The following is a 13389-nucleotide window of genomic DNA, read 5'->3' on the forward strand; positions in this document are numbered from 1 at the left end:
AGAAAAACATCTATTTCTGTTTTATTGACTATGCCAAAGCCTTTGACTGTGTGGATCACAATAAACCGTGGAAAATTCTGAAAGTGATGGGAATACCAGACCATCTAAACTGTCTCTTTAGAAACCTGTATGCAGGTCAGGAAGCAACAGTTAGAACTGGACATGGAACAACAGACTGGTTCCACATAGGAAAAGGAGTACGTCAAGGCTGTATATTGTCACCCTGCTTATTTAACTTATATGCAGAGTACATCATGAGAAACGCTGGGCTGGAAGAAACACAAGCTGGAATCAAGATTGCCGGGAGAAATATCAATAACCTCAGATATGCAGATGACACCACCCTTATGGCAGAAAGTGAAGAGGAACTAAAGAGTCTCTTGCTGAAAGTGAAAGAGGATAGTGAAAAAGTTGGGTTAAAGCTCAACGTTCAGAAAACTAAGATCATGGCATCTGGTCCTATCACTTCATGGGAAATAGATGGGGATATAGTGGAAACAGTGTCAGACTTTATTTTTTGGGGCTCCAAAATCACTGCTGATGATGATTGCAGCCATGAAATTAAAAGATGCTTACTCCTTGGAAGGAGGGTTATGGCCAACCTAGACAGCATATTGAAAAGCAGAGACATTACTTTGCCAACAAAATTCCATCTAGTCAAGGCTTTGGTTTTTTCCAGTGGTCATGTATGGATGTGAGAGTTGGACGGTGAAGAAAGCTGAGCACCACAGAATTGATGCTTTTGAACTGTGGTGTTGGAGAAGACTCTTGAGAGTCCCTTGGACTGCAAGGAGATCTAATCAATCCATCCTAAAAGAGATCAATCCTGGGTGTTCATTGGAAGGACTGATGTTAGCTAAAACTCCAATACTTTGGCCACCTCATGCGAAGAGTTGACTCATTGGAAAAGACCCTGATGCTGGGTAGGATTGGGGGCAGGAGGAGAAGGGGACGACAGAGGATGATATGGTTGGGTGGCATCACTGATTCGATGGACATGAGTTTGAGCAAGCTCCGGGAGTTGGTGATGGACAGGGAGGCCTGGCATGCTGCAGTCCATGGGGTGGCAAAGAGTTGGACACAGCTGAGCGAATGAACTGAACTTATCCAAACTCGCAGTTCTTTTTTTTTAAAATTATACTAACATTAGAAGTTAAGAACTTGCCCCCAAAGTCAGACAGACATTGGCTTGAATCCATCACTTCCAATTTGGGACAAGGGCAATGAATCCATACTCTCATGGCATCAGTTTCTGTACAGCTTCCACACACCTATCCACAATTTTATTTGAGATTCTAATGTACTCTATTATAAATGAATAGATTGAAAAGGAAAAGAATCGAAAGGATTTTAACAATAGAACTAACAAGCTAAATCATGAGATACATAGAAAATTCTTACACTTCAAACAGAAATGATACATACATATATATTTAAAATAAACATGGAATATTTTGGAAAGTATGACAGGCATTAGGATATAAAGGAAGTTTGAATAAATTTCAAGGGACAAATATTAAAAAGACAAGTTATTTAATAATAATGCAATTAAATTTAAAACTGGTGTTGGAAAAGTAGTGAAACAAAAACAAAAATTTGAGAGACTGAAAAAAATCAATTTGTTTATTTAAAGTAATTAGCCTCCAATTAAAATAAGTTAATTAATTTAAAAAATCAACTTATACTCCTATTTCTCATAATAGAAATTATATAAAATTTATAAATGAACAGCAATGAAAGACCATATATCAAAACACAGGGAATGCAACTAAACATAAATAAATGCATTAATTTAATGCATTAATTCAAAATATTGGAAAGCAATTGATTTAAAAAGGCCCCTTAAAAAACTAGAAAAAGAAAAACAGACTAATATTAAGAGAATAAAAGAAGTAAAATAATAAAGGGCAGAAATTAATGATACTGATAACAAAAAAAGATTAGAGGGATGAGAATACCAAAAATTCCTCTGGGAAAGGGAAAAATACTAACAAACAAAGTAACAGAAATTGATAATGGTAAAAAAAGAAAAAAAAATTAATTCTCAGGAATAAAGTATGGTGCCAGTTAGAAGCACAGTTGAGTTGCTTAAATTATTAAGAGAATTCTATTATCAACTTTTTGAAAATTGGCTTTAAAAAAAATAGAAAGGCTAAATAAATGCAGAATCGTTGAAAGAAATAAGTGAGTAATTGAAAGGTACTGAAGTAACTCTGCAAATGAATGTTGGTATGACTGAACTTACAATGAATTAAAACTGCAGTATATGATAAACAAAATAAAAATTAAAAATTTGATTACTATGTGGAAAAGTCATCTGTAAAAAAGCTTAAAAATCTATGATCAACAGTATATATACTTTGTTGACAGATAATGTGCAGTAATAAAAGGGCATAATATATTCAAGAATGAAAAACACAAGTTCAAGATAGTGGCTACCTCTAGGTTCACTCTTCTCAAAATAATAATGGAGCTGGGAAGGAGTAGCGTTAATAATTGGTTGGGCTTCCCATGTGGTGCTAGTGGTAAAGAACCCACCTGCCAATGCACGAAACATAAGACATATGGGTCAGGAAGATCCCCTGGAGGATGTCATAGCAACCCATGCCAGTATTCTTCCTTGGAGAACCCCATGGACAGAAGACCCTGGCGGGTTACACACCATAGAGTACCAAAGAGTCGGACACAGCTGAAATGACTTAGCACACATGTACAGTAATTGGTTATAGAGCATCAGCTAACTCTGAAAAATTACAGTCAAGCAGGTCAGTATAACACAAAGCTGTTTTTGTGGGTTTTTTTAAAGGCTAACAAAATGAAAAATTCTTTGTCAAATCTGATTAAGAAAAAAATGAAGACAGATTTAATAAGACTGAAAGACAGGAGACCTAAATACTTAGGTAAGTCCCATAGTTTCAGGTATGAGTTGAATTTGTTTCCTCACAAATTCATATGATGAAATTAAGCCCCAGTACCTCAGCCCTTTTCAGTGAACAATGCAAAGAAACTGAGGAAAACAATAGAATGGGAAAGACTAGAGATCTCTTCAAGAAAATTACAGATACCAAGGGAACATTTCAAGCAAAGATGGGCTCAATAAAGGACAGAAATGGTATGCACCTAATAGAAGCAGGAGATACTAAGAATAGGTGGTAGGAACACACAAAAGAATTGTACAAAAAAGATCTTGATGACCTGGATAACCGTGATTGTGTGATCATTTATCTAGAGCCAGACATCCTGGAGCACAAAGTCAATGGACCTTAGGGAACATCACTGTGAACAAAGCTAGTGGAAGTGACAGAATTGTAGCTCAGCTATCTCAAATCCAAAAAGATGATGCTGTGAAAGTGCTGCACTCAATGTACCAGGAAATTTGGAAAAACGCAGCAGTGGCCATAGGACTGGAAAAGGTCAGTTTCCATTCCAATCCCACAGAAGGGCAATGCCAAAGAATGTTTAAACTACCCCACAATCGCACTCATTTCACCTGTTAGCAAAGTAATGCTCAAAATCCATCAAGCTAGGCTTCAGCAATATGTGAATCAAGATACATCCAGATGTACAAGCTAGATTTAGAAAAGGCAGTGTAACCAAAGATAAAGTTGCCAACATCTGTTGGCTCATAGCAACTGAACAACAACCACAGAATATAAATGAATTTAGAGATAGGGCCTTTAAAAGGTTAAGGTAAAAAGAGGTCCTTGAGGTGAGTCCTAATCCAATAGGAGTGGCATTCCTGAAAGGTAAATACATAGAGAGAGGGAAAGACTTGGAGGCAAAGAGACAACATGGCCTCCACAAGTCAGGGCAAAACATCTTGGAATGTAGCCAACCAACCCTGTCGGCACCTAATCTTGGACTTCTTGCCTCCCGAACTGTGATTAAATGAATTTCTGTTGTTTGAGCAACCCAGTCTGTGGTAGTTTGTTATGGTAGCCCCTGCAAACTAACACACCTGTGGAAAGGAAATCCCCATATTAATTGAGACAGTGTGTGTTCACTTTTCCATCACATAACACTTGTGAGTTCTCTAATACATGGTCATTTTATTTTGACAGACGTTTAAAAAATGTCTTAAAAGGGCAAGACATTTGATTTACTGCAAACATGTTTTAAATTATTTGCAAAATTTATAGAACTTGAGTAAAGTAGGAGGAAAATATTCTGAGTGTTCAAGTATTATTTGTATTATTCAGAACACTTGTATAACTTTATTTTAAACCTCTCATTCCCTAAAGAATTGCAATTTTGGCTTGATTAACATCTTTGGTGGAATAACATTTACTGATTATTTAAAGGCTTGTGCTTATTTAGGATTTATTTTGTAAAGACTGTGATAATGAGTTCAATTCAATAAGTGATTTTGTTCCAACTTTATTATAATACAAATCTAAAAATTAAAGCTTTACTAGCTCCAACATACAAAAAAATCCAAAACCAGAAAAAAAAAATCTGGCTTCTCATTGTATCCTATATATAATAAAATTAAATCATCACAACAACTTATGAATACTTCTAAGTACCCTGAGTTGCAAACAGGGCTTCCCTGGTGGCTCAGAAGGTAAAGAATCTCCTGCATTGTAGGAAACCTGGATTCGATCCTGGATTCTGTCAGGAAGATCTCCTGGAGAAGGGAATGACTATCCACTTCAGTATTCTTACCTGGAGAATTCTACGGACAGAGGAGCCTGGCAGGCTATAGTCCATGGGATCACAAAAAGTCCAACAGGACTGAGCAACTAACACTTTCACTTTTTAAAAGGGAAAACAACAAAATCTTCAAAACAGCAATTGGGAACATACACCTTCTAGGTACATATTAGAAGTCCGAGGAATTAGGAAACTTTTAAAGGCAAGAATTTGGAAATAATCAACTGAAAACAGGTGTATATCTAATTAATTTGGCCAATGCTATTATATTTATATGTCTCATTTGGAAACTGTATTGTGCTATTCTGTGGTAGACAGTTGTCATATTGCATTGTTGCAGGGTTAGTTTTTTTGAGGAAAAAGAAATCCTCTTGATGCTGTTTTTAAATATAAGAACATGACTCTGGTCTACTTTCTTTCCCAAGGTTCTTCCTTCTTTTACTGCTTCCTGGTACTTGGATTTCTACTATTAAAAAGTATGTTAAAAAAGACTTAGAAAATATGGAAGAACATGGCTAAAGCAACATGATCATCCAATCACCGAGAGGTTAATAAAAGGGCATAGGACTAAACGCTTCAGTGTGTCTAACCTACATATGTGAGACAGAACTAAAAATCCCAGATACTCAGTGGTATTATAATGGATCAATATTTTTTTTAACTTAAATCTGTCCCTGGCGGCTTCCCCAGTGGTAAAGAATCTGCCTGCAATGTAAGAGGTGCAGGAGACACAGGTTCGATCCCTGGGTTGGGAAGATCCCCAACCAGGAGGAGGGCATGGCAACCCACACCACTAATCTTGCCTGGAGAATCCCATGGACAGAGGAGCCTGGTGGGCTACAGTCCATAGTGTTGCAAAGTCGGACACAACTGAAGCAACTTAGCACACACCCACCAAGCTGTCACGCCTCACTTATCAGTCACTAGTGCCTAACTCACGTCCAACTTTCAGTTCATTTCTTATAAAGATCTATCGCCATTTAAAAAATAAAAATCTTCAATTATTTACAAAGATTTTTATCAGTGAGAAAGATTCTATTCTTGCCTTTTTATATAAATTTGGTTCAATGACAATTATCTCGAGCCATACCTCATCTTGAGCCATATCACATTAAGTTGCTTTTTACCTTCTTACTTTTAACTTCTACTAAATAAAAGAATCCTTACTTAAACCAAGAGACCATCAGAGGAATGACTGCAAGCATTTGGCAGCTCCTGAGGATGTTGTAGATAATTAGATCAGAGAAAGGATTAAGAGGCGTTTGTCATAGACAATGATATCCAGCATTTTATCAGATGGTAAGTTATTAACTATAACATACTGAAGAGGTAGAATGTTAAATATTTCCACTAGAGAGAGAAAGGTAAACAGATTTATAAAAGGTAGCCTACTAAACTGATTAAGTATTTTTGAGTTAAAATAATGAATGAGAACTACAAACCACCATTCTGTACTTAAACAGGCTTGGATTACAGGTAAAGCACTGATGGAGTCACTCACAAATGCCAGATGCTTTGATAGACATCTCTGTCATTTAGTTACATATGGTTCACAATTAATGAAAAAAAAATATCATAAGGCAGAATTCTGGAGAAGGTATCCCAACTAAACCTAAGATTAATTCAGTCATTCTCAAATCTTGCGCCGTGCTAAACCACAACACAACACAATCACTGTTTCTACAGTGAAAATGGGAAACACAGTCCTTTTCTAGAACTTATAAATAAGTAAAAAATAAAATTCCCTATCTGTACCAAAGACAAGTTATGGGGAATAAAGAGAACTAAACAGGCAACTCAACAATAACAAGTCAAAAAGAGTTGGGACCCGTGAAGAGAGAGAACTGAAACACACCACTCTTTTTGCAAGCTGGGCAAACTGGATGCTTTACTTTAATGAACCATGGAGAAGGACTGATTGATTATAGGGGATGCTGCCTTATGGTTTACTGTTCACAAATCACTGATCTCCTTATTGTACTGTCTATATATAGTAATCAGCTTTCTCCTTCTTGCTTTTTAGGGAAAGTTGAAAAGACAGGTTGGAGAGAATTTTACATCTTCAAAATTATCCTCACATATCATAACTGACAGGCTCTAGAAGTTTAAAAGCACTTCACAATTCCAATTTCATAGAAGCAAAAACAGAGATTTACACCAAAGAGATGACATAAATTGACCTTAAAGCCCAGCGGCCTCCCAATTATAAATTACAGATTTCCAGGCCTATTTTTCTATCAACAGGATATATACGTTAGTTATTGGCTGTAAAATTACCAACAGGATATATAAGCTAGTTATTGGCTATAAAATTAACAAGTCTATATAAATTATTATAAAAAAGAAAATCACATGCGGAAAGCTACTGTTTAAAATAATCCTCACAAGAAGCATAGTATTCATCTCTTGTTCTTCTCTGAAATTAACTTGGCATTATTATTAAACAAATTTTGACATACTTATTATAAGGAACAAATGAAAGTGCACTAAAAATGAACAGAAAAATCTTCTTAAAACAAAACATGTCATAAAATTGCTAACACTGTAGTCAGTATGTTAAAAAATACTTGTTGAAATTAGTTTCTGTAAAAAGGAACTTCAAAGATAACCAATGAACAAATAAACAAATCCTATACAGCTAAGTTTTTTCAGAGAATGTATTCAGCTACAAAGTGGAGGGGGTTGGGGATGTGAGGAGTCGTAACAATTTTCACCAACTGACATGTTTTTAACACTTTCCTTGGCCTCTTGTTTTTCACTGCCAATTATAGATGTGTATTTGTGCTCATAAAGGCCCATCTGTAGTATGGTTTATTTTTCCATTATTTTCTAAAATTTCTTTGAACTTGAAATCAATCAGTTTCATTTCACAAGAAGAGTCTATGCTAATTCAATAATGTTATTTTCTAATTCAGAAATACTATAGCATTGGGAAGAATATATTATATCACATGAAAACTAAGCAAACTTAAAAGATAATACTTTTCTGCATAATCAATCTACTGAAGTTTGTAAAAGTAAGTGAATTAAGTAAAAGCAATCAGTGGCAATTAAATTCCTAACCCTCTCAAAATAATTTGTTCTCAAGCTTAAAGTTCTAAGCTTTTGTCTCTAAGATATTCAAGGTTTAAAAAAAGAGTAAAGGCTAGAAATCTTAGAAAATAGAGGCAAACATTTATGTATAGTATGATCTATATAATAGTACTTCTCACATTTAGGGTATTTTTTTCCCCTGAAATCTCTTTTAGGACCATAATTAACAACAAAAAGGAAATTTATAGCCTTAGCAAAATTTTTAAATTACCATTTTAGTAGAAGATCTAGAGAATTATAAACCACTTTAAAACAGCTCCATTCTGAAATCATGAAGGAATCCTTTCTGGTAGTTACTTGTACAAAGGAAGCAAGAATATTCATTAAAAGAAAATATTGTCATTTCCTGCCTCACTAAAACTATTGCTTCATTCATGAACAGATAAGCATTTTTAAAAAGGATTAAAGCAAAGAAACATCACACTCAGAAATGTAAAATTGCTTACAACCTATAATCCTGGCCTACCTTTGATTTTCCTGAAGACATGAATGCCTTTTTTCCTTCTTTTTTTCTTTAAGCATCAGAACTCTAGAAAAGATAAGTTTCCATAAACTCCCCAAAAGTAATTAATAAATCCAAAGAAATGCTATCTTCACAGCAAAAACGATAAAGGATTTTGAATCACTTGTTCTTTACAGGAAATAGTGCTTCTGATTGGCAAATCTGGAAGCAATTCAGCAAAGAAAATAAAACAGGTAATTATATGAACAGGATTATGAAAAATCCTACCTTTCTTTACCTAGATAAAAGTTTTTGTTAGAAAGTTTCTTGAATTTTCATTTTATTTTTTATTCCACTTTGAAAAATGTATGTGTTTTTGGTGCAGAAGACAGATAAAGAGCTAAAAGGTTTCAATCAGAAAACTTGGACTCCAGTCCTAGCTTTGACCCATATCAGTTGTGATATCTGAACTAAATATATAATAATATCAAAATCAAAGGACATTTAAAAGGATTACTAAAAGCAATTAAATACTATGCTACGCTTAGTGCATAGCCAACAGCTATGAATAATGTTATTATGGTAGTGATTATTCACCATCATCATCCTTATTACAGAGAATTTAGATATCACATCTTTATAAATATTTTCTACTTCTGCTCACCAACAAGTGATCCTATAGCACTCAAAGTCTGTGACATATCTCATTACTTCCATAAAATGGATTGGGAGCTTCTGAAAATATTCAGTCAAATGAAAAACATATTTTTGAACAAGTAAAATAAAATGTTTAAGAGCTTAATTTTAAGAAAATTTCTTTATTGAGCCTTAGAAAATGCTACAGTTTCAAATGAATAAAAAGATAGGTCTCAAAAATGTATGTGTGATACATTTATATATGTATGTATGAGATAGAATACAAGGGATACAGTTCATGCTAACTTGCTTTACTTTATTTCAACCACATATACTGTCACTGAGCTTCCTTTATTACAGAGAAGACAGTAAGGTAAATGATAGTGGCCTCATAATTGAGAACTTTGGAAGCCAAACTGGAAAAGCACTACATCTAAGATAAGGTTTTTAATATATGAAGTAGCTTTATCATTAAATTACTTACAAAGAGTGTACTTACACATTTCCTAAACTGGAAGCATGTATGCATTCATGAATATTTTTCTGCATTTTGTCTGTTTATAATCTGTTCCTTATCTATAGCTATAGCCATATTGAAGCTCTTTAAAAGAGCTAGAAAGCAATTTTTCCACCTAGATTGTTTTAATCCAAAGAAAGTGAATTTAACCAAAAATATACAACAGTGTTAAAGAAAGTAATGTTATTTAGGTAAAAATAAAATAATAATTTAAGGAAGTTGCTTCAATTACATAAGAAACAGAACCCTTTGTATATTTAAAGGAAAAAGAATTTTTCCTCAAGAAACAAACTAGACCACAGGAAACACGGAACTTGCTTAAGTGTGGAAAGTGAAAGTGTTAGTTGCTCAGTCTTGTCTGACTCTTTGTGACCCCATGGACTGCAGGCCGCCAGGCTGCACTGTTCACGGAATTCTCCAGGCAAGAATATTAAAGTGGGTTGGCCACTGCCTTCTCCAGGGGATCTTCCCAACCCAGGGATTGAACCTGGGTCTCCTGCATTGCAGGCAGATTCTTTATCATCTGAGACACCAAGAAAGCCCTGTTTAAGTGTGGTGGAGCCTAACGAAAAAATAAAATGAAAGATATAGATACATATAAAAAAACAGAACAGTATTATTTATCTCACAATATATTAAACCACAAAGCCTCCATTGTAATTGGGGTATTAGACTGGCATTAATACAACAAACAATTCAGGAGCTTTAGCAAGAAAAATGCTTGGTTGCTCAAAAATACGTTTTTAAAAGACATCTTTCCATATGTTGTAGAATTATTGAGTCTATAATACAGAAAACTAGGATGAATTAATCTATATTTTTCAGATTTTCTTGGCTTAAGGAAAGGCTATTTATCAACTGCTGTCCACTCTCTATTTTCAGCATGGACAGTTACTCTTTAAGAGATATATACGCTCAAGGGAAAAATACACAGCAGCTGCAGACATGAAGAACTGCCCATCAGTTAGCATGGATTCCCACAGGTGACCTGAGAGCCCCATTTCAATTAAAACAAAATAGAATAGCATGTATACAGCAGATTAAGACGCTCTATCACTTTTTTCTTGGATACAATCATTGGGGATAATATGTAATCCTGCTGTGAAAGGAAATAACTCAAATGCTACGTTCACATAAGAGATCATCTATCAAAAATATCAAAAGCACTTTTACAATGCTTAACAGAAAATTTTCTAACTACAGTACCCAAAAAAAAAAAAAGGCTACTCTAAATAAGTATGAGATTAACCAGTTAGAAGCTAAAAAGATAAGTGTGAACTCTCCCCCAAAAGGAGATTACTCATGCTTGAACACCTGATCGGTGAATGTCTGCTATTAACCTGATGATATATAACATTCTTAAAAAAAAAAACAACTAAATACATAATAGCTATTTTTCCAGGTGACATATATAGTATGTATAGACTAGGAATTAAGATTTTTAAAAATCCCTGTATGAAAAGCCTTAAACCGATTATTTACCTCCTTTCTCTCTAATAGTTACTTTACCTTATTCTGGCTTGACTTTTAATAAATTAAGTCTCTGATTATATGTCTAGTTCTCTGTCAGAGCTTTTATAAAATACACACATGCCAGGGTTTCAATTTAACCTCTTCCTTAAATATATACCCTTTATCAAAATGGACACTTCTCCAAACTCTATACTCATTCAGTTCAAACAGTGTCAGACTTTATCTTTTTGGGCTCCAAAATCACTGCTGATGGTGATTGCAGCCATGAAATTAAAAGATGCTTACTCCTTGGAAGGAAGGTTATGGCCAACCTAGATAGCATATTGAAAAGCAGAGACATTACTTTGCCAACAAAAGTCCGTCTAGTCAAGGCTATGGTTTTTCCAGTGGTCATGTATGGACGTGAGAGTTGGATGGTGAAGAAAGCTGAGCACCGCAGAATTGATGCCTTTGAATTGTGGTGTTGGAGAAGACTCTTGAGAGTCCCTTGGACTGCAAGGAGATCCAATCAATCCATCCTAAAGGAAATCAATCCTGGGTGTTCATTGGAAGGACTGATGTTGAAGCTGAAACTCCAATACTTGGCCACCTCATGTGAAGAGTTGACTCATTGGAAAAGACCCTGATGCTGGGTAGGATTGGGGGCAGGAGGAGAAGGGGACGACAGAGGATGAGATGGTTGGACGGCATCACTGACTCGATGGACATGGGTTTGGGTAGACTCCGGGAGTTGGTGATGGACAGGGAGGCCTGGCGTGCTGCAATTCATGGGGTCGCAAAGAGTCGCACACGACTGAGCGACTGAACTGAGCTGAATGAGTACAGTATACTCATTAGAATGGGTATTAAATATGTTAACTTTATTTGAAACAACAAAAAATGTTTCTAGATGATCAGTAACTCATGAGTTCTCTAATTTTTTCCGCTCCTTATGCTTAGTGATTTTACTCGGTCTGGTCCAGAATCCACAATAACCTTCATTCCATGCTCTCTGCTACTTTGCTCTCTTTGTAAAAATAGCCTTGCCAACAGAATAAGAATGCATAAATTCAGTTATTCACTAGCCTATTTTATATTCATTAATAAAAATAAATGAAATCAACACTCTCTACTATAACTTAATAAATAGCATCAACTTTAGCAAGAAGCTCTTTGCAAGTTTCCAAACCCAGATGAACTAATGTTTCTGTACCAAACAAATTTTCGTATTTATTTTGTTTCCCTGACTGTTAAATCATATTAAGGCATCACACAGGAAGCTCACGGGAACCCAATTCCCCATTCACCTTCCTATTAGTTGATGACAACAAATAGAATGGTATTAAAACGCTGTAAATATTCCCTGATGGTGGTTTAAAAACAATAGCAGAATTATCATTCTAACTCTATATCTGTAGGAAAACAAGTGAGACTAGTTCTTGCTTCATAAAGCCTTGGAATGGCTAAATCAGATAAATTCAGTATACTTTAGCATAATTACTGTACTAGAATGTAATCTATACAGTTTTTTACCATCAGATCTGAGTTATAGTAAATCCTTTTCTGGGGAGACTTTAAATGAAGACAAGAAAAAAGACCAAGAGTTAAAAATTGAGGCGGTCATAAGGTAGAAATCTTCCAGGAAACATAATTATCCCAAAACATCCATCAAGAAACTGTTAGGGTACCTCACAATATACCAAGCACTGGAAGTAAAAAGAAGATATGAAACACATCTAATCCTCAAGTTTCTCACAATCTAAGAGAAAGAGATCTCACAATCTAAAGAAAGAGATCAAGCTACATCAGTCTACAATTTGGAGGCATCACTGAAATGAAAGGAGCAAATGAATTTAGAGGGCCAATCACTAGAAAGAGGTTCTTGGCATTAAAGAGGCAAGAACAGTGGCAAGAATCCTATGCTACTCAAACTGCTACAGATTTAAGTACTATTCCAAATTCCAGTCTACTATACAGGCGATAACAACTGTATTTAAATTATGCAAAATTATATTGAACATATGATAAGACTCAGAATACAAAGCATTAGGCTTTGAGCAGTTTATACATTTATGCATATATATACACATATATATATAATTTGTGCATAATATAACAGGCTTATTATATTAGAGGTCAAGGAAGTTCTTTCCTAAAATGGATAATATGTAAAAATATTTTAAAGGAAAAGCATTCTTAATTTATGCATCCATGAATTAATTTATATATTAAAATATTTAGAGTCAAATTATAGTGATTTCCTAAATTATATACTCTTTTAAAAAAAAATCATATAGCAACTTGTGCAAAGGATAAGAGAGGGAAATGTACTAAAGTAAGAGAGTAGGTGTATGATACTCAATACAAGACATGGCAATCTTGAAAATATCAACCAATGGTCCTGTTCTAACCCCTTCCACTTGCATTAGTAAAGTGGTCATTTTAGTAAGTTGTTCCACATTTTTTAAGTACAGAGCTTAATGTTTAAATCAGATTCATTGTTTCATACTGCTTTATATTTATGACTGACAGAAAACAGAGTTAGGCAGACATACATCCTTGTTATGTTAGTCAGGAAGACAGTTTGATGATAAGT

At 34.7% G+C, this 13389-nt stretch overlaps 1 protein-coding gene across 35 annotated transcripts in view; it reads right to left on the bottom strand.

The window, feature by feature from the left end:
- Positions 1-13389, bottom strand: part of CEP128 (centrosomal protein 128) — a 459693-nt gene that overhangs the window by 183594 nt on the left and 262710 nt on the right. Inside the window, exon 20 of one of the 35 annotated variants that reach the window (XM_081510614.1) lies at positions 8213-8275. The exons of the other annotated variants lie outside the window; for them this stretch is intronic. Coding sequence (XP_081366740.1) covers positions 8268-8275 — 8 coding nt within the window. The 3' untranslated portion in view covers positions 8213-8267. Of the gene's footprint in view, positions 1-8212; positions 8276-13389 lie in introns of those variants that run through there. 35 annotated transcript variants of the gene reach the window in all.

The sequence above is a fragment of the Giraffa tippelskirchi genome, chromosome 7 (assembly GCF_054371585.1).
Source record: "Giraffa tippelskirchi isolate mGirTip1 chromosome 7, T2T-mGirTip1v1.2.pri, whole genome shotgun sequence".
In the NCBI taxonomy this organism is placed as follows: domain Eukaryota; kingdom Metazoa; phylum Chordata; class Mammalia; order Artiodactyla; family Giraffidae; genus Giraffa; species Giraffa tippelskirchi.